Source organism: Ailuropoda melanoleuca, chromosome X, assembly GCF_002007445.2.
Source record: "Ailuropoda melanoleuca isolate Jingjing chromosome X, ASM200744v2, whole genome shotgun sequence".
NCBI classification, from domain to species: domain Eukaryota; kingdom Metazoa; phylum Chordata; class Mammalia; order Carnivora; family Ursidae; genus Ailuropoda; species Ailuropoda melanoleuca.
The window spans coordinates 26,425,117-26,445,502 of NC_048238.1; the positions used below are offsets into that span (position 1 = coordinate 26,425,117).

At 43.9% G+C, this 20,386-nt stretch overlaps 1 protein-coding gene across 13 annotated transcripts in view; it reads right to left on the reverse strand.

Moving 5' to 3' along the window:
- Positions 1-5,086: 5,086 nt before the first annotated feature.
- The window catches only part of DMD (dystrophin), a 2,070,581-nt gene continuing 2,055,281 nt past the window's right edge, over positions 5,087-20,386 (reverse strand). For 7 of the 13 annotated variants that reach the window (XM_034649815.1, XM_034649817.1, XM_034649818.1 and 4 more), the window contains one exon: positions 5,087-7,644. In XM_034649815.1, coding sequence (XP_034505706.1) covers positions 7,547-7,644 — 98 coding nt within the window. In that variant the 3' untranslated portion in view covers positions 5,087-7,546. Of the gene's footprint in view, positions 7,645-12,233; positions 12,266-20,386 lie in introns of all 13 variants that reach the window. The other 6 variants (XM_034649821.1, XM_034649816.1, XM_034649819.1 and 3 more) reach the window with 1 other exon arrangement.

The following is a 20,386-nucleotide window of genomic DNA, read 5'->3' on the forward strand; positions in this document are numbered from 1 at the left end:
TTTGAGCCATTCTAATGGGTATAAGTGATATCTCATGGTGGTTTTGATTTGCATTTCTTTGACATGATATTGAACGTCATTTCTGGCTAAATGTGTATCTTTGAAGAAACATCTTTCAGATTCATTGCCCATTTAGAATATGATTGTCTTTCTGTTATTAAGTTGTAAGAGTTCTTTGTATATTCTAGATGTGGTGTGTGCAGGAGATGAACCTTATCATTTAACCCCACCCAGCTCTAGGTTGTCTCTCAAACCCTTGTGATTATCGAGCAGCATTCTTTTCTTAAAATTTTTTAATTTAAATTCAATTAACATATACTGTATTATTAGTATTAGAGGTAGAATTTAGTGATTCAGCAGTCTTATATAATACCCAGTGTTCATTACATCAAGTGCTCTCCTTAATGCCCATCATCCAGTTACCCCATCCCCCCACCACCCTCCCCTCCAGCAACCCTCAGATTTTCCCCTAGAGTTCTGAGTCTCCTATAGTTTGCCTCCCTCTCTGTTTTCCTCTTATTTTATTTTTCCTTCCCTTCCCCTATGTGTTCATCTTTTTTTTTTTAAATTCCACATAGGAGTGAAATCATACAGCACCTGTCTTTCATTGACTGACGTATTTCACTTAGCATAATACCCTCTAGTTCGATCCATGTCATTGCAAACGGCAAGATTTCATTTTTTTGATGGCTGAGTAATATTCCATTATGTATATATACACCACATCTTCTTTATCCATTCATCTGTTTATGGACATCCAGGCTCTTTCCATAATTTGGGAATTTTGGACATTGCTGAAGCAGCATTCTTTGTTCTCAGTGGCTCTGGGTAGTTGCAGGTGTGCCGACATCTGTCGGTGTCAGCACCTGGCTGCAGGCTAACCGGAAGCTGGGCCCTCTCTTTCAGAGGAAGACTGTGGGATGGGTGTTTCCACTGCCTCTGCACTCTGCGGGGGGGGGGAGGGTGGATAGCTGATGAAGGACTGTTTCTTTCTTACAGTCCCATAGGACTGAGGAATATAAGCCCCACTGGCCACCAGAGCCAGGTGATCAAGCTGCATTTCCGGGCAGTAGCCACACAAACCAGGGCATGAGACATGTGCTGAAGCTCCTTTATGGGAGACACCAGTGTCCTGGAGCGAAGGAGGGAGAGACAAAGAGCATCCTTTAGTTTCTGTAGAGTATCTCGATCAGCCCCTCAACGTGTTTACGTTAGGAGCCAGTTTCTCAGGCCACAGCCATTAAGAGGAGCAAATAGGCCTCTGGTAAGGTGGGACTGGGTGCTTCTGCATGTTGCCTCTGTGCCATGCCCTGGGGGGATAGCTGGTTAAGAACCGTTTCTCTGTCTGCTGCAGTCCTGTCACAGCCACGAAGGTAAGCCCAATTGGCTGCCAGAGCCAGAGGATGAAGGGGCATCCCCTGGACAGTAGCCCCCCAAACCAGAGTGCCAGATGTGTGCCCAACTCCTTTCTGAGAGGGACTGGCAAGCCGGAGCAAGGCTGAGGAAGAGCACAAAAATAGCATCTGCTGTCCTCTGGGTCTCTGGGGAGTGTTGTAGTCTGTCCCTACACGTGTTCAGTTAGAAGCCTGCTGCCTGGGCCACAGCGGGTAATGAAGCAAATAGGCCTCTTTCACGGAAAGACTGGGCGTTTCAGTCTGTTGCCTCTGTGTTGTGCCCTACGGGGTTAGCCATGGTGAGTCCGCATGAGCCCTTTACCAGTCGTCTCCATAGGCTTGTGGAGCTCACGGACACAAGCCCCTTTGGCTCTCGAAGCTAGAGGTTTAGGGGTCCCATATCTCTCAAGGAAGCCTTAAAATTTGGGGTGCCAGATGTGGGGTCCATACCTATTACTCCTCAGGGAGAAGCTGGACGTTGTGAGTTTCCTCCTGGTTGTGTCTCACTGTGCCAGGGATGGGGTTTATGGTGATATTGTGTCTCTGCCTCTTCTCCTGTTTTTTGTCATTTGCCTGATAGGATAGGAGTTACTCAGCTGGTTTCTGGGTTTCTTACAGAGGGACTTGTTCTGTATGGAGGTGCAGACTGAGCGTGTCTGTGGGAGGAGGTGACTTTAGGAGGCGCCCATGTGGTCATCTTAACTGGAACTCTCTGAAAGTGTGCCTATTTCACACAGATATCTACAGTAATACCTAGGAAAATAGTAAGATTTTCCAGGTGAACCTAAAGCCTTAAGAATAATTAGGTTTTTAAAAATATATGCCAAGTGGAGAAACCTGGAGGTACCGCCTTCACCAAGGCTAAAGTTAACATCACCAAGAATGGGACAGACCGTTGTAACGGGCCTCCAGCTCTGACATGCTGAGGACACATCGTCGCTTGTGTCCTATTCGTGCCCAAAACACATACCCTGAATCTAATCACGAGGGGCACCTAAGACAAACCTAAATGGAGGCACATCCTACGGCGTCACTCTTAAAACACGTCAAGGTCTTCGAAGACCAATAAAGGCAGAGAAACCATTCCAGATGAAAGAAGATTAGAGACAGGACTACATGTCAGGAGCTTGTGAATTAGATCCTAGACCAGATCAGGGAAACACACATAACTATGAAAGACATTGCACAGTGAGAACATTTGAATGTGGCTGTGTAGACATTATCTTTAATGTTAAGTTTATTTTGATCATGGTCATGTGGTTATGCAAGAGAATGTTTTAGTTTTTAGAAAATTTACCTGAAGTATTTAAACATAAAGGGGCATGATGTATGAAACTTAACTCTCAAAATGGTTCAGGAAGAAAACATACTCCATATGGAGGGAGAAAGTAAATGGCACAACATGCAAACAGTTGTTGAATCTGGATAAAGGGCATATAGGGGTTCTTTGTGCTATTCTCGCAACGTTTCTGTGAGCTTGAATGATCCCTAATTAGCTGTAGAAGAGCTTAAACTCGATCCTGTGTGTGTATATAAAATAATACAAAAGCACATTCGTATATGTAGGTATAGAATTTAAGCCTCGTGTTACTATATATCATCTTTGCTGTGTAAGAAAGGCATTCAAGGGGTATCTGGTAGGCTTAGTTGGTTAAGTGTCTGCCTTTGGCTCAGGTCGTGATCCTGGGGTCCTGGGATCGAGCCCTGTATTGGGCTCCCTGCTCAGCGTGGAGTCTGCTTGTCCCTCTCCCCCCCCCACTCTTGTGCTCTCTTACTCTATCAAATAAATAAAATCTTAAAGCCACTCCCACCAAACATCGCCAAACTTCTCTCTCTCTCTCTCTCTCTCTCTCTCTCTCTCTCTCTCTCTCTCACACACACACACACACAGTATTATTATGGAAAGTCTGACGTGTTCTGCTCTCAAGTTATCAAGTGAGTCCATGAGATCACAGCACTCTCCTGTCCATGGAGTGATAGGGAATGTGCTAGTCTACTGAGTAGAACTTCCTAGTTAGCGGTCACGCTACTGTGGGAAAGAGCTCGATTCATGTCCTTGCTACACATAATTTGAAGGCAAGCGTCTGCAAGTGTGCCAGTGCGTATCTTGGTATTCATTCCACCACTAGAGTATTACAAATTCAGGGAATCCCATCACCGTTCCATAGGACATGTCCCTTCACCTTGGTGCTTCCCCCTAAACACACATTTTCTTGCTGGTGCACAGTCTGCACCAGCTTGATCCATTTTACATTTTGACTGAAATAATTCCTTCCCCTCCAACCTGTGCCAAGTGTGGAATGGAAAGCCAAACACCCTCCTCAGAGTCCTCCAGACACAGCTGCGGTGGACATGGTGAGGTGTTGGGTTCCCTCAGTGACCTAGTTTTGGGCCATCTGAACGGCCACTTGGGGTGTTTCAAGCAAAGGCAGGTTTGGGGGAATGGGAGGAGGGATCCAGAATGGATTGAAATACGGTGAGAAGTAGTCTTGGTGTATGCGGACTTCAGGGGCCATCTTTCATGACCGTAGTCACTTGGGCCAGTGTCATCAGCCCACCTGCAGAAACCGAGCAGGTGATTCCTAGCAGAGATGCCATACTCCGTATCATTCCTAATGAGCTTGACCCTCTCCTCTGATTTCCAGAATCACTAGAATAGACTTTGCCTAGTGGACTTGACAATTTCTTTGGACTCCTGGGGTGTGAACACTGTTGGGGAACTCCTGTCCATGCATCATGATCAGAGGCAAAGATCAGCCTTCCTTAGGAGAGCTGACATGGCTCCTCCCTTTTCCTCACCTCCTCTGCAGTTAGGACAGAAGCAGAGCAGGACAGGGACGAGGGGATCTCCCGGGGGTCTCCCTCTGGTGCCGATCATGACTTCTGAATGGCAGGGCCATCCTCCCCACAGCCAGTTCTGAGGTACCCTTTTAGGTGAGACTCTGAGTGCTCTGACTGCCCCTTAGATTTGGTGCTATGAACAATAACAGAAGTGAGGAATTCTCTTGAGAAGCAAATGTAAACTGCGTACTGGTTAATTCATCTACTTGTGATGACTGAAACAGGAAACCAAATGAGCGCTGTGACTACTGCTGCACCAAAATGATCTCCCAGCTCCACACACTGGCTGCTTTGGGTCCAGAAATCTCACCTGTAGGAATGTGTCCCACAGACAAGATTTTGGCACAAGTGACACGATGACATGGAAGATGTGCAGTACTGTTTGTCACAGGAGAAGACGGAAAGCAACCCACATGTCCCACCAAAGAGGACAGCTTAAGTGATATCCCACTAACCTACACTGGAATATTACACAGCTCTGAAAAAAGAACGAGAAAGCATTTTATATATCAAGATGGAGACGTCTCTTGCGATATAATTAAGAATGGCTGGATCTCTTGAGTCCGTTCTGAAGTTTAAAAAAGCAAGGTATAGAGCCAGGTGCATAGAAAGCCATCTATCTCAGGTGTCATGAAAGGAAGGACAAAAGTAGGAACGTGTGTTTGTAATTGCTTTCATGGTCATGATCGTTCGGAAGGAGACGCAAGAAATTTAACATGTGCTCACAGGCCAGTGTGCATGCTGTGGGAACAGGGTATTTTCACCACTTGGCTTTCTCGATTTTTCACTCGTCAACCATTTGAATGTACTACATAGTTAAAAATAAAAAATAAAGTACTGTACTCGGCACTTTTTTGTAACATAACTGCGTGCTTTATTGAGATACACAGTAAAGCAGTAATATAATACAATAGTAAGGCATATATTTGGTGAAGTCTGATATGTTGTGAAAATGCAGTAAAACTGAAGTTTAAAAAAATAATTAGTAAATGTTACAGTGTTGGTGTTAAAACACAATATATTATGATACTCAAGAGCGCAGTACCTGAAAACAATGACAGAACATGCCACGTGATGTTTATGCTTCAGTTACGTTATGATTTACAGTTTAATACTTGGTGGTTATAAAGAACACGAAATAATGTCCAAATTATGCTTAAAACGTAGCAATAAAGCTCTCAGTTTTTATTCAAATATTTTGACAGACTCACTCCAGAACTAATGTCTAAAAGATAAAATGAAAAGATTAAAACAAAATTATGCACTCTTATTTATCTCTGCGTTTAGAATGAAACGTAAAACTGCTTAGTAGGGAGTAACACAACCCCTGTTTTTAATAGTGGTTAAAAAAAAAATTCGCAGGGAAAGAAAAAGTCCAGTGTCACATAAAGGAAAAAAACCACAAGACTAAAACCAAATCTTTATGTCATTCTGTTACCTTAGAGCTTTGGGTTTTCTTTTGAAAATGATGATGGGGGGGGTGGAGAAAAATGTTCACATGACGGACAAGTAATGAAGCTGTGAAATCAGGTGTGCACGATTATTAGGAACACCCCAAAACCAAAGTGAGGTAGAAATAGCATGAGAAGCCATGTTGGATGTTAATGATCATTAATAAAATAATAGATAAAAACCCGCTCCGCGAAAGTTGACGACGCTTGACCTAAGAGGTAACAGATTTGCAAAATAATAGGTCACATGGTGATTTCTAGTGAATGAATGATTAAAAACAAACGAAAGGCTAAGAAGATGAGAGAGTAAAGCTTGTTCCTACCAGTTAGTCCTCTTGGGTTATTCTCTTTTTGAACAAGGTTTGTCTGCGTCTCTAACCTTCCTCATCCACCAGCAAGGGTTTGGAGTACCCTTTGGAACATGTGAATCCATCTACGTTTCCCCCTTACAAACCTGTGTGGAATTACTTGTAGAGAAATGTGACGTAGGGAATCAAAGCTCATGGGCTTCTGGGAGGATACTCGACAGGAGCACGCTGTGATGAGGCTGTCCTACACATCTTCCCAAGGGTTATTTTACATGAAGTCTTGTGGCATTTAAAAACTCCTTGCAATGGGGAAAAATCTTTAAAAAAAGGGGGGGGGAAGAAAGAAAGAAAGCAAAAAAGCAAACCCCCCTCAAATACCCACTGCTGTTTCACTGTGAGAGGGAAGAGTGTGATTTCATTGTAATTACAAAGATCTCTACATATGGTTATGAACATCCAATCCTCCACTTCAAGAGTGGCCCGCTCCCCCCCAGGGATCGGCTGCGAATCCACAGCCCTCCAGCCCTACCAGAAAGTCCTCCTTACTGTCTGGGAGTTAAAAATGTCTTCTGATGTTGTGACTTCCACTGAAGCATCATTACATGTAGATGGTGGCACTGCCAGCAGCAGGGCACTGAATGTACCAACTGACGGCTTACTTGGACACAGTTAAGTCCTGTGTATTCATTCCTCTGTCCCTTTTAAAAAAAAATTCAGTACCGTAGCTGTCAGTGGAAAGTTTCAAATGAGAAACATCTGGAGCCCCAGACAATGTTTTAATGTGGTAGTTGCCTTCTGGCTTCAGGCTCCAGGGAAAATTCCTTCTAGACCAAGCAGGTAAGCCTGGATGACCAGAAGCAATCTCTTTCCATTAGGAAGTGGCCAGATCATTTGAACAAGGAATTTAAAAGGTCTCTAGAAAGTCAGATCTATTTATCTATATACCTACAGTATTTACATACTTCTAGACATATAGATGCGTAAAGCGAAAACCCACAGCCAGTCCCACTCAGTCACTGATTCCAAAAAGAGCAAAGTGATGTAGTCATTTGGTGGTGTTAGAGGAAGTCCTATCTTTACTATGCCAGAAAAGAAAAAACCATGAATTTCATATGGATATCACGCTCAAACGATGCAAAACAATGCACTGCCTCAAAGTGTGTGTGTGTGTGTGTGTGTGTGTGTGTTTTTAGGGGTTTTTATAAACAACTTTTTTTTATAAAGCACACTTTAGTTTACAATCTTTCTTTATAACTGTTATAAATTTTTAAACAACCCAAAATGCGTTCCATATAAAGAAATGGCAAGTTATTTAGCTATCAAGATTTTACATGTAGTTTTCTTATAACTTTTTTGTACAATTGCATAGACGTGTAAAACCTGCCATTGTTAACAAAACAATAACAGACTTAGAAACTACTGAAATCTACAGTATAGTACCACTACCCTTCACAAAAATATAGATTTTTTTTCTTGTAAACTCTTACTGTCTAATCCTCTTTGTTGTATGAATATTATAAAAACCATGCGGGAATCAGGAGTTGTAAAACATTTATTCTGCCCCTTCTTCATCTGTCATGACTGAAACTAAGGACTCCATCGCTCTGCCCAAATCATCTGCCAAGTGGAAAAGGCTTCCTACATTGTGTCCTGGAAAACAAAGAGAGAGAGGCGTGACACCAGGTGCAGATCACATCGCCCTGACTCTTGGCCATCTGGGAGCTCCTTCCCCACTTCTAGGTGAAGACAACACAGAAGCTGCACCGAGGGTCTACACAACAGGACTGGATCGTTCACCAGTTTCCAGGAAGAAGCAAAGCCTTGTTAATGAAGCCATTCCACGTTGTTAGTATCAGCTTAATACCAGATCAGGCTACTGTGGTCATTTCCATGGAAAAGTGTCAGAGAACGCACTCCTCTTCCCAATGGAAGCTTCTAGCCCGAGGCTTCCACGGAGAAGCACAAGGTTGCCGTCAGGAGTATTTCCCGATGGGATGGACCTTCCCCGCCTTGTCGTGGGAGATGACTTACTGTGCCCTTCTACTCGAATCTCGGTTATCACCTCCCCCCATAACCGTCACCCCTGCCAGCGCCAGTATGTATTGTCATCGCCATTCTCATCACTGCCACCATGACCATGACATGGGATCTTCCCTTCCATGCTCTTTCAAGCCGCCGGCTCACGTCTAAGGCTACGGTGGAGGAGACTGTTTTCTCTCCGCTTTTACTTGAATTGAAAAACAAACTCTTGAATCGACCTTTTTGTATATTAACATTGGAATTTGGAAGCCTCCTCAGAAAAATCACTTTTCATTCCAAATGACTCCAGAGCCTAATTACAATCTGACCCACATGCAAAGCACGGATTTGGGTATCCAGTGAATCCATTTTTGTTCTCCTCCTAAATGGGGGTTAACGATCAGAAGAGCCTTTTAATAATAATGTGACATGACCTAGCAGTGGTCCCCCAGCATGGAGGCCAAGAGCAGCACCATGTCCCTTATACTCTGTGGCAGAATTCAGATCTAGAGGAAAATAATTTGAGACCTACTTTATGACTTGCCTTTCCTATATGTCCCATATTTTTATATGGCTAATTTTAATTCTTGGACATCACTAAATCATTCTCCTCTTGGAGTACTGCCTTTTGAACTAAAAATGCTTTACGAGGCTATTACCACCTTGCCATGTATCAACTTTACGGATTCTCATAATTGTTAAAATCCCTGTAAACATTAAAGCCAGACCAGGGCAGGAATTCTGTTCTAGTATTTACTTCAAGAGACACAGCATTTCCCAGTACACGAGAGAGAGGGTGTGAAGGGGATTCAGAGGCAGGCACTTACCCAGTGACGGCACCCAGCAAGACAGAACTTTACTAAAAGTTTCCCGCCCTTCGGCCATTTACACGAAAGTGATCACGTTTGTAAATCTTGTTGAGCTTTATCAACGCAAAGAGTTTCAGCGAGAACTAGTTAGGTTTTAGAAAATCACGTGCGATTTGGGTTGCGATGGCAAAGAATAAAAACTTGAATGAAGCGGGTGTTCTACTCCTAGAGTGGGCCGGGAGCGAGGCAGCCCTCGGTGAAGAATTAAAATCCTCTTTGGCTTTTCTAAAGCATAAAACCACTGGAGGACCCAGAGGGTTCTTTGCTGCTCCTTAGAGCTTAGAGCACCAAATTCTACCTGACGCCACCAGGCCGAAGGGCTTCCTTTGTACCTGTTTTGGACGGCCCAGCAACCCTGGGAGATCCACCCAGTTACTCGTGTGTAACTGAAAGCGAGTGGATGACCTGCGAATTTTGAATGACTTGCTGTCTTAGCAGTGATTAATGAAGCAGGTACAAAGAAAAGCCCAGACCCTTACAACCTGATACCTGAACAGAATTCACACTATTTCTCTTCACCCACATCTCACGATCGTAGAGTCCACCAGGGAGGTAGGGGATGTATGACAAAACCGAAACCGAACACGGAAGAACTCATTTCCCCACTGGCTAATTGATAATCATCAGAAAGTACCTATTTAAACCTGTGTGCTAGGGAACGTGGCATGCAGTTCACAAGTACATGCATTTGTCGAGTACACAGCCAAGGAAAATTCTCGAGACTCTCCAGAGGCATCATTTCTAGGGGTATCTGCTGTTTAAAAAGTGACTAGGTAAAAGAGAGGTTGATTAGTCTTAATACACCACACCCCCCCCCGCCCCGCCCCAGAACGTGAGGTGGCCTTTCACCTGTCTGGATGGTTTTAAATGTTCACAAATGACCTCAAGGCTCTCCCTGTGCTAGAAAAAAGAACATTCAGAGTCACCTCACCGTATCTATAGCATGCCTTTGGTTACTTTATTTACAAACACCTGTTTCACCGGACTAGTGACGGCGGTGGTTTTCGTGGAGGTTTTCATTAGAGCCAGGAAAAAAATTCTCTCTCTTTGACAAAATACTGCCCCAAAGAATCCTAACTCAATCCACTGGAGGCATCAAACTGCAGTGTGATATGGATACAGAAAACACATTTGTATCCTGGTTCTAATATCTGTATGTGTAAGGCGGAACATGAGTGAGGTCATTAATTCTACCTGACAGATTTTTCTAAAGTCAAAATTAAAACCTCATATTACGAACGTGAGAGGCACGGAGAAGCAGGCCGGATTGTAGGCGTTTGCAATCGGCTTCAGGCACAAGTTGACATAAAAATGCGTCTCTAGAAAGTATTAATTTAATCCATTCTTGAGGATTGTTGAACACAAAGGCACCATGCATTGAACGTTAGGGCAGTGCCGTGTTTTTCCAAGTTGGCGCGAACTGCAACACATTTAGTCTCACAGGCCACCGCTGCCTGAGGGAGTTGTTTTCCGCAGTGATTGGAACTGAGACTTTCTGGCAGAGATCCAAGACCTCAATAGCAATCTGGCACTCTGTTTTTTTTTTTAAATACAGTTCCCAAATAAATGGTTAGCATTCGCTTGGCCACAGCAAAGCCAGAGTAGTACAGTGACATTTGTGTTTCTGTTCTCTATAATTTCACCTTTGAAAAACTATCTGCTCTATTGTACCTTTGAGGTCATTTTTGTAACAACAACAACAACAACAAATCACTTTGATTCTCGCGTTTTCTGGAAACATATCTGACTGTAATACAGCTCAGGTAATAAAGTTTCCGGATGCCTCTCTGACTTGAATGACACACGGGCTGGCCTTTTCTAAGACTCATCCATGAGAGACACATGTTCAGGGCAGTCAAAATTCAGGTGCAGCTTTTTATACCACATTAAGAGAAATTGTAAGGGGCACTTACCATAGGAATGAACCCAAGAAGCCTCACATAAGCAGTACGTGAGCCAGGCAAACCGTCAGGAGCATTCACTGCTTCACCAATTCAGGTTTCCTCTGTTTCTCCTCCCAGCCTCTCCCCTCCCCCCTCCCTAGGACCCCAGTGTCCCAGGCCTTGGAAGAGAGCACTGGTGCAGACACACTAAAGGATCATTAAATTCATTAGACTTGCATGGCATGGTGTTGGCAGACTTTCCCGTATGACTCCTTATGTTTAAATGAATCAGAGACTACTCTCATCTAGCCTGTTGCTAAGGATCTAGAATGTTCTCATGTCAGCACTCTCTCCCAGAATAGATGTTACGGCCACCCATGGAAGAGCTCTCCTTCTCCCATCCTGCATGCTAAACTCTCGGTAAGGACAAGCTTGTTTCCCTTGGGCTGTCACTCAACACTCTGTCATCTACTAGTCCTTTGATTAGGTAACTGAATGTTCAGACGCTCTTTCTGATAAAAGTATACAGCAGCTTTCCCTGAAAAACCTCACACCACATTCAGTGGTAATACTGTACCCTACCACCCCGTTTTAACCCATAAATAGGCACTTAAAAAAAGCCCTCAAGACTCCAACATTCAGTTTTTATCCCTGACTCGTTATGTTCTATCTGGGTTTCCAAAGGCCAAGCAGAAACAGAGTGCTTTCTAAAGGTCTAGATGACGTGATGTGAGCCTTTCCAACACCATTTTCTCAGGTGGCAATTCAGAAGAGAGTGGCTCTGGACCCTGACTGCCTGGATTCAAATTCTGGCTCTGTCACCTTGAACACACTGCTTAATCTCTCACTGACTCAGTTTCCCTGTCTATAAAATGGGGTTAATAAGAGTACCTACCTCATAAGTTTGGCATGAAGGGTATCTTATGAAAAGGATGGCGAGTGCTTACAACAGTGCTTGGCGCACAGTAAGTGCTCAAAAAAAAACACGTTAGACTGGGAAAGGAGTGTAGGAATGAGGGAAAAAGAAAACAAAAACAAAATGAAGTCATTCCAGAAGAATAAAAAACCCAGGGCGCTGGCAGAAAATGCTAGGGTCCTGAAAGTACACTGAAACATGAGGACTCCTCAGTTCTGTTTGAGGCTAGATTCACGCTGAGGGTTCTGTTTGTGTTACAAATGGCAACAGATGATGAACTGCGGGCTAACGGCCTAGGGACTACCAAGGGTTGCCATTTTATAGACTCCTGCTCCCCCAACCCCTGGTCCTGTCGTCATGGTGATGACAATAGCAATGAACATTTGAAGAATGTTCCTCATGAGCTGCAAGTGGAGAGGTGACTACCATCCTTACGTGATGACACATGTAGTACACATGCGCGTGCACACACACAATTCTTACACAAACGCCAAACATAGAAGCGCGATGAGACACACAGAAGCCGTGGCTGTGAGCCTGAATCTCACTAACCTCTCTCATTGGCTTCCCAGGGGTATTTCTTCCTTTAATAATGGAGAGAGGAAGAGGCAGAGATATCAGAAAGGAAAAAAATGCATAAATATACAGTTTCATACCAATTTTGCTGCTTTTACCAAACAAAGGTTGAGATGACAATTCATTTATTCCCTTCTGAAAAAAAAAAAACAACAACCAGAAACAAACAAAAAAAACCCCAAAGGACACATCCAGTCAAATAACCTTTACATACACTTAAAATCAGTGTAAACAGATAACATGATCCAGGAGACATAACTTACAGAATCCACAGAGTTCATGTGTTAACTGGATGAAAGCTGGCACAGCATAGGAATCTGACAAATTGAGCATTGTTTTTCAAGGACAACTTTAGAACCTCGAGCTTAATGTCCAAAGATCTCCATCTCTTCACTCTCAACGTCAATTGACAATACACCGAAACATAAACGGGAGTGGACTGTGTGTGCCAGAAGTCTGTACCCCAAATGCAAGGCAAAACACCACAAAGGCGAGACTCCCTCCCCTTGGGAGAATTCCTGCTATCTGGCGGAAGCTGAGCATGCCCATGATGAGATTGGGGGTATTCGAGAAAATAGAAAAAAAAAGTGGGGGGGGGAGGGAGATGAGTCCCACTAATGGGCAAGCCCCAGAGCCAGGTCCGGGAACGAACCCTCAACTTCCTGCTCATAATTCTACACATACCAGGAGCCGCTGGCCTTGGTGGCGAGTCCTTCGTCTGTATGTGTTTGTTTATTTTCGAGAGGCAGGTTCTGGTCAAGTTTTCTATGGTAATATTTATAATTGGACTGAACACTAGTGACCTCCAACCATACCTAGCATGTCCGGGGCTTACAGTTTCCTCTCATAACCAGGGCCTTCAAGTGAAATACTGGTTTTCAGACTCTGAGTCGAGCAATGGGATGATTCCTGAGACAAACTGAGGTTAAAGCCCAGGATTTAGAGCAGATAACAGCAGAGCTGTGGGAGACCCTGTACAGCATCTCCTGTCCCCCCCAGGGCCCCCCATGCCCTGTGGCTGCAAGGACTAAAGCACCCTGGAACAACGCAGGCACTACTCGTCCAGACCAGAGAAGTATGGTGCTACTATTCCAAAAGAAATATTTTACAACTCAGGTTCATGGTCTGAAACTTCTAGGATACATTGAAAGGGTTTCTAAGTAGGACTCTCCCTCCCTCCCTCTTTTCCTTCCTTCTGCATTTTCCCAAGTGAGTCAGAGATTTCTTAGAAGTATAAAAACTGCAGGGGCACCTCGGTGGCTCAACTGGTTGACTGCCCGACTCTTGGTTTTGGCTCAGGTCGTGATCTTAGGGTCTCGGGATCGAGTCCCGCGTCGGGCTCTGTGTGAAGCATGGAGTCTGCTTGGGATTCTCTCTCCCCTCTCCTCTGCCCCCCCACTCTTTCTCTCTAAAATAAATCTAAAAAAATTACAAAAATTGCATACTTGATCATGTAAGTGTGTTCAAGATATTCATGACGTTCCTCAAACCAGGGAAAAGAGAGAAAAAGGGGTACTGGCTCCTCTGTTGTGGGTGTTGCCAGTGGTAGGCCCAAACCAGATGAAAGGAAAAAGGGGAGGGAGGAGAACATCATTTCATTCTTAATAACTCAGAGGAATCCCAGCATGAATTACTCATCCATTCCTTTCCACTCCTTTATCAAGTCTTTTTTTCATCTTTGTATTTCGTGGTTATACTGTCTGGTAGTAGAATTCATTCCCTTCCCCTAGAAGACTATGAGGTCCTTGAGGCCCAGGCCCATATATCGCCTACCCACCCTCTGTGTATCTTACAGTACTTCCCGTACCTCGACACTGTGGGTTATCTGATGAATGCTGGCTGAATTGAATTAGTAAGGTAGCCACCAGACCATGGTCAAGAGTCCTTTGGTGTTTGCAGCAACTTGGCCTTGCCCGTTACCCTTTAACTTTCGTGTCAAGGGCTGGTAACTTGTTTTGGCTTTGACTTTGGTCTATTTTTAAAACTTAAGAGCTTCAGGAAGGAGTGTTGTTAGAAAGCAATATGATTTAGTTTCAGAGTGTAATTACTGGTTCCCTGAGTAATAAAGGTTACAGATCTTTATTCTACACCAAGCCATGTTCCAAGCTCAGTATCCATTGGCCGCTGCCAAATATGTGGCGGATGACTTGGGTTTTGTTTCAGGTACTTCTTCAGAAGCCATGTTTCACGTACAGTGGACCTTCCAGAGCTTCGTTAAACCTAGTCTCTTTCAAAACCTGCCATCATCACTTGGAGATTCTGCTTTTTGTTTAAAGAAAGTTAAATAATATTTTCTACTGTAATGGACTAGTTTCTACACTGACAAAATAGAGGCTATTTTGGTTGTGCCACTTAAAAATATTCTTTACCAGTAAAAAAAATACAAGTGCCAGATAAGTTTTATTTCATGAATACATTCTTTGGAAATGAGTTTCCTTAGACCCTCACTTAGGGTGTCCATCTGGCAGTGTGGTATGTTGTCAGGAAATGAATCAAGAGAAAAAGGAAATATGCTGGGGGAGTCCTGCGTCTGAATAAAGGGCTTGGTCAGGTCTGGAGAAGTCAAGTTTCCTTAGGCAGTATGAACTTGAGATGACTCATTATTCAGGGTTAGAATCTCAGGACATGACTGTTTTGGGGGGTAGGTGTAGCTGCTTAATCTCTGTTTACTAACTGCAAAAGTTAAGGGAGAATGAGTCCCTTTTTAGGATTTCTATTTTATCACAAGGGAAAGAAGATTCAAATGGCTATATCTGAAATATTGAAACACGTATGCTCTCTGGTGAACATGGACATAAATACACCAATCAATTCAAAGGCACAGTTTTGTTGAGCTGAAGGTTGATCAGCCCTGAGAAGTGTGTGACCACATGTATGGAACGAGCTAGAATGGGCAACAGCATACAACGGGGGCTGGCAAACCTTCTGTGTAAAGGGCCAGACAGTGAATAGTTTAGGCTTTCCAAGCCACACGGTCTCCATAGCAACTGTTCGACTTTGCCACAACTACTCCCTCCGTGGAGTGAGAAAGCAACCACCGACAATACGTAAATGAATGGGTGTAGCTATGTTCTAATAAGACTTTATTTATAAAAACAGGTAGTGGACCACATTTGGCTCCTGGACTGTAGTTTGTTGGGCCCTGGTGTAAAGGAATAACAGCTCAAAATTGATGGAAGCTGACAGGAAACAGAGTAGTGCCCGAAAGGGGGACACGTGATCTTGTCTTGCTGCTGCTCTTCCAGAAAAGAACCACAGACAAGACTTGAATTTAGGAGATGGCAGGTTTTGCACAGCTGTTGGGTGGCTAATTTTTAGAGGCATTTAACAGAATGTATGTGGGCTTTATGGGTCATATGAGAGAGGGTGGCATGGATGTTGGGGAGAAAGAAAACACAGCAGGGGTCACTAAGACATTGTACAGGCAATGGAAATACCTCCATAGCACCGTTAACTGTGTTTTGAATTGTCTTATTGCACTAAGAGGTTATCTTGGACTTAATGGTTCACTAATTAGTATACAGCGGCACCTGTCTTAGAGAAGCCTATACCATGCCACTGACTAGGGAAGCATTTCTTCCGTAAACGCACATACATACGAAAATACCTTTGTCAGAATGCAAAATGATCAGAGACATAGGGACACATCGCTTAAACTGTTTATTTTAAAAATATGTCTATTGCGCATTCTACCCATGTACTGTTCCTACAGAATAAGGGTGGAGATTTAGAAAGTGCCTTATAGTAGATAATGATTTTTATGATAGCGGAATTCAACTTCTACAGATACTTATAGACAGAGGGACATATTACTGTTAGATAAATAGATTAGAAATTGGCTAATGTTCTGTGTTTAATATACACCAAGCCACTGAAATCTCTCAAGTGCTTGCAAATAACTCTGTCAAGAGATTAATCAGGAAAGGCATCAGCATAAAACTAAACACGTGCACGCTCACACCTCGAACACCCCGCAGTTTATACTGGCTAATATGGAGGACGGTGTTGGCTAACAGGTTTTCCTTAGAGGCAGGAGCATGAAACCCCTTTATTAATTTGGCTAACAGTTTAGCCAGGCCAGTGAGATAAGACCAGGGGTTTAACTGAACTTGCCGAATGGCCGTGAACAAGGCGCTTCAGACTTCCCGGGACTTTGAGTGAAAATGCAACGGGAAGATCAGCTGAAACCTTAAGACTTGAGCCTGAAGTCAAGACTGTGGCAAAGGGTAACAAAAAAGTTGTACATTTTAAACGCAAAACTCCCCTATTTATATACTTTACATGTGTGAAAAGAGTAATATTTTATTTAAAAGGTCTTTTCCTCTGTGGGCAATTATCTAGCAGGGTTACGTAAACCACGAGGTGGTATTTAATAGCACATTTCCACTAAATGTTAGACCTCCGGCTCTGACATCTGTTTTGAGTTACTCAAACAGCTGTCCGAAACAGCTGTACCAACTGTGAACTTCATTCTTCCTAACACAGCAATGGGAACATGGGTGGCAGACTTATCTTAGAGGCCGTTTGTTGTACTTTTAATCTACTAGGAAGGTCCTGGCAACAACATCCATGGTAAAACTTTTAAAATGTAATTTTTGAAAAAAGATGTGCACCTGGGCAAGGAAAACGGAGATCAGTCAGATCAGTATTTTTTTTTAAACCGCTGGATCTGAATATCAACTTAGTGGGTTGCAACTAGCATTTTATTTTTAAAGAAATAAAAGCGAGAAACAGTGTGAATTAATTGTAGATAGGAAGTACTGGTCCATGAATCTTTTGTTTCTGATCTTTGAGCGTGTATGTGACTAGACACACATGTGTGGTGTATATACATGGTGGGTGTATACATATGTGTATACACACACACACAGAGTGTATTTTATATCCTTAATCCAGTTTGAGATCTAAAATGTTTCTCCTGGCATGGATAATGGTCAAAAGGTCAAAACCAGAGTTTGGGTCCTCAGAAATACTAAAATGACCTTTCAGGGCCCTTCCATTTGGGATAGTCTGTAAGCCCAAGTTGCTTAAGACTCAAAATTTTCTGCTTAACATCAACCTAGCATACCTCCCGATTGGTAAGATGGTCCCACTAAACCCTACCGTGTATATATTTTCCATTCTATTTTACAATGATGAGACTTTTTATTCATTTGAATTTGAGGAGAAAGGGGTATGCTACTGTGATTTAGAATTAAGAAATATGTATTAGGTCTTAATCCCCTTTGAGGTCACAGAGCTCCTAAAACCTTTGGAATTTCCTGTGAAGAGAGGCAGCAAGGTAGCTTTTCTAATGTTAACAAGGCAGGTCTTAGAAAACACTAGGTACCCTTTAGGGGCTGGGTGCCAGGGGAGCCAACCCTGGGTTTAGAGGGTTGGAACTCTGAGCCCTATCCCCCTACCTCAGGGGAGAGAAAGGGGGGCTGGAGACTGAGTGTAATCACCAATGGCCAATGATTTAATCAATCACACCTATGTCACCAGGCCTCCCTAAACACCCAAAAAGACTGGGCAGGGAGGCTTCCGGGTTGGTGAAGCCTTGGAGGTGCTGGGAGGGCAGCGCACCTGGAGGGAGCATTGCAGGCTGCTCTGCACCCTTCCCCCCTACCTTGCCCTACCCATGTCTTCCATCTGGCTGTTCCTGAGTTCCATCCTTTCAGAGTATAGGGTGATGTGGTAAGGAAAACATTTCTGAGTTCTGTGAGCTGCTGTAGCAAATTAATTGAACTGAAGAAGGGGGTCGTTGGAACCTTTAAGTCTTTAGCAGGGGGTCGGAAGCCCAGGTGATAAATTGGTCTTGCAACTGGCTTCTCAAGTGAAGTGGGGCTGTCTTGGGGGACTGAGCCCTCAAGCTGTGGGATCTGATGCTCTCTCTGTGTAGACGGTGTCTGAAATGAGTTGGACTCTAGGACACCAAGTTGGTGTCGGAATTGCTTGGTGCTGTGGGAAGAACCCCCACACTTTGGAACTGGGTGTAGTATACTAAAGGCCCAGTAAGAAGGCCTAATTTGGCACGAAGTGGTTAAAAAAATGTCAAGGTAATAGCATCAAAGAAAGAATAGCCAGATCCCAAATGTTTTCCTCAGGGAAATAAATTGTCTCAGGCCACCAGCCTACTATTGAATAAGCAGGAACTCAGTTAATGGAATTGGTCAAAGCCTCCTTATTCCCTATTTGAGAACTCAAATTAGCCCTCAGGGGGAGGTATGTTTCCATAAGGGGGAGGGTATAATAAACACTATCCAGGAGGCCTGAAATTCCCCAAGTTTCCATATAAGTAAATCAACATCATACAAGTGAATTTAACATCAGAGATGCTAACTGCCAAATATATCAGAAGTCTCTATCTCCTCTTCCAGGTGGCTACTTCCATACCCATGCAGTATCCAGCTTCAGGGACTAAAAGAGGGATGCAGGGAGAGGGTGCAAAGACCTTCACCCTAAAGATAATGTGGAGGGGTCAGAGGCCCAGCACAAAAAGGTCGCCTGTAGGGAAGCAGAGCCATGAGCTCTGCCGGAGCCCCTTGTGCGCTGCACTCTGGTTGTTCAGATGGGAAAGAAAAGCCCAGGGCGCCCACACCGTAGTCACTAACTTCCCCCACAGTAGGTACACAAGCTTGCAGTGGAAGGGGCTGGGACCAGGGCTCCATCTGGGACCTTCAAGGGTTAGGTTGGGTCACCGGAAATAGGTGCTACATGGCGGGGGGGGGGCAAAGTTCTAGCTGTGTCATCTTGAAGAAGACCCTTGCTGTGCCTAAGGTTGAACCCCTCCTATTTAGGTCAAACGGTGCTTCCGGGCTTCACTCATGTCCTAGGCCTGTCCCATACAGCAATAAAAGTACACTGTAATGGGAACTCTGGAAGTCTACATCCTCAGTCGACCGTAAGCACCTTGAAGGCAAGGAATCAGGCACTTCCTGTTTGCATCCCTAAGCCTCCACGGGGACATAGTAGGTGCTCTTAAAGGTTACAGGATAAAGGGGAAAGCATTTGAATTCTGTCCAACCGGCACGCGGTCTTCTCCTGAACCATGGCATCCAGGTAGAGAAGGCAGCCGAGAGAGTCCTGATGGAGATGAGGGTGGCAGGTGGGGGACGTGGGGGTGGAGGGAAGACAGAGAAGGTTCTACTGTGTTAAAATCAACACATCAGAGGCACTCAGCGGTGAAAAGATGGCTGGTGCAGACATTTAAAATTAGCTTCCCTGATGGTTCCTTAGCAACACTCTAGCAGAATGGTACTGCTTTTAATGTGCACCGAACAGTGTTTGCTCGTACATCAAACAGCTAGGAAACGGCCATTGTTAGCCGACACCGAACAGAAAGATAGGAAAAACACATGACTCCCAACACTCTCCTCATTGCTCTTACGGAGAGGAAAAAATAAGACTCTCAGCTGCCCTTCCCTCTGGGACTGCCCAATAGGGGTGCCAATCACTGGCCACAAAGACTTGTGTTCTCCCCTTTGGCTTGTCTAGGTTTTCCCTCCATTTGCTTACAGGTGGCTGCTGCCATTCTTTTTATTCACTCAAGGGAGGTGGGTTAGTGACTGTTTTATGTCAGAGCAACAAATTAAAATATTCCAAAATGCTAACAAAGGGAGCGAAACCTCCTTGGATGAACTAAGACATCTGAGTCTCATACTGGCTACTGGGAAAAGCCAGTGGGCTGAAATGCTGCTTTTATATGAGGGGAAAAATACACAAGGTCAAAGTGATGGCGGGAAATAAGGGCATTCTATATTATTAAGGTCTTTCTTCGCAAAGATCATATTCTATCTATGGCAGTGAAACCAACAGCAGTTGGTTAGTATATAAATGTTTAATCGTACCTATATTTAAGAATGGGGTAAGGTATAATTTTAAATAGAAAGGGCATCAGATTAGAAGTCCGAGTCCCCACCACCACTGTATACAAGGCATGTTCTAGATTTCACCATATTGCGTGGTAACTGTGTGTCCCCGGCAAAGGTGCCATCAGGGCATGAATTTCTTTACCAAACTCACAGCATCACTGCTCTTAAGTAAAACAGATCTCATAAATAACTCTTCAGACTATTGCGCTAAGCGAGTAAACGTGTAAGTTAATATTCTTATTTCTAGAGGCATCTGGATTCTACAGGTATCTGAAT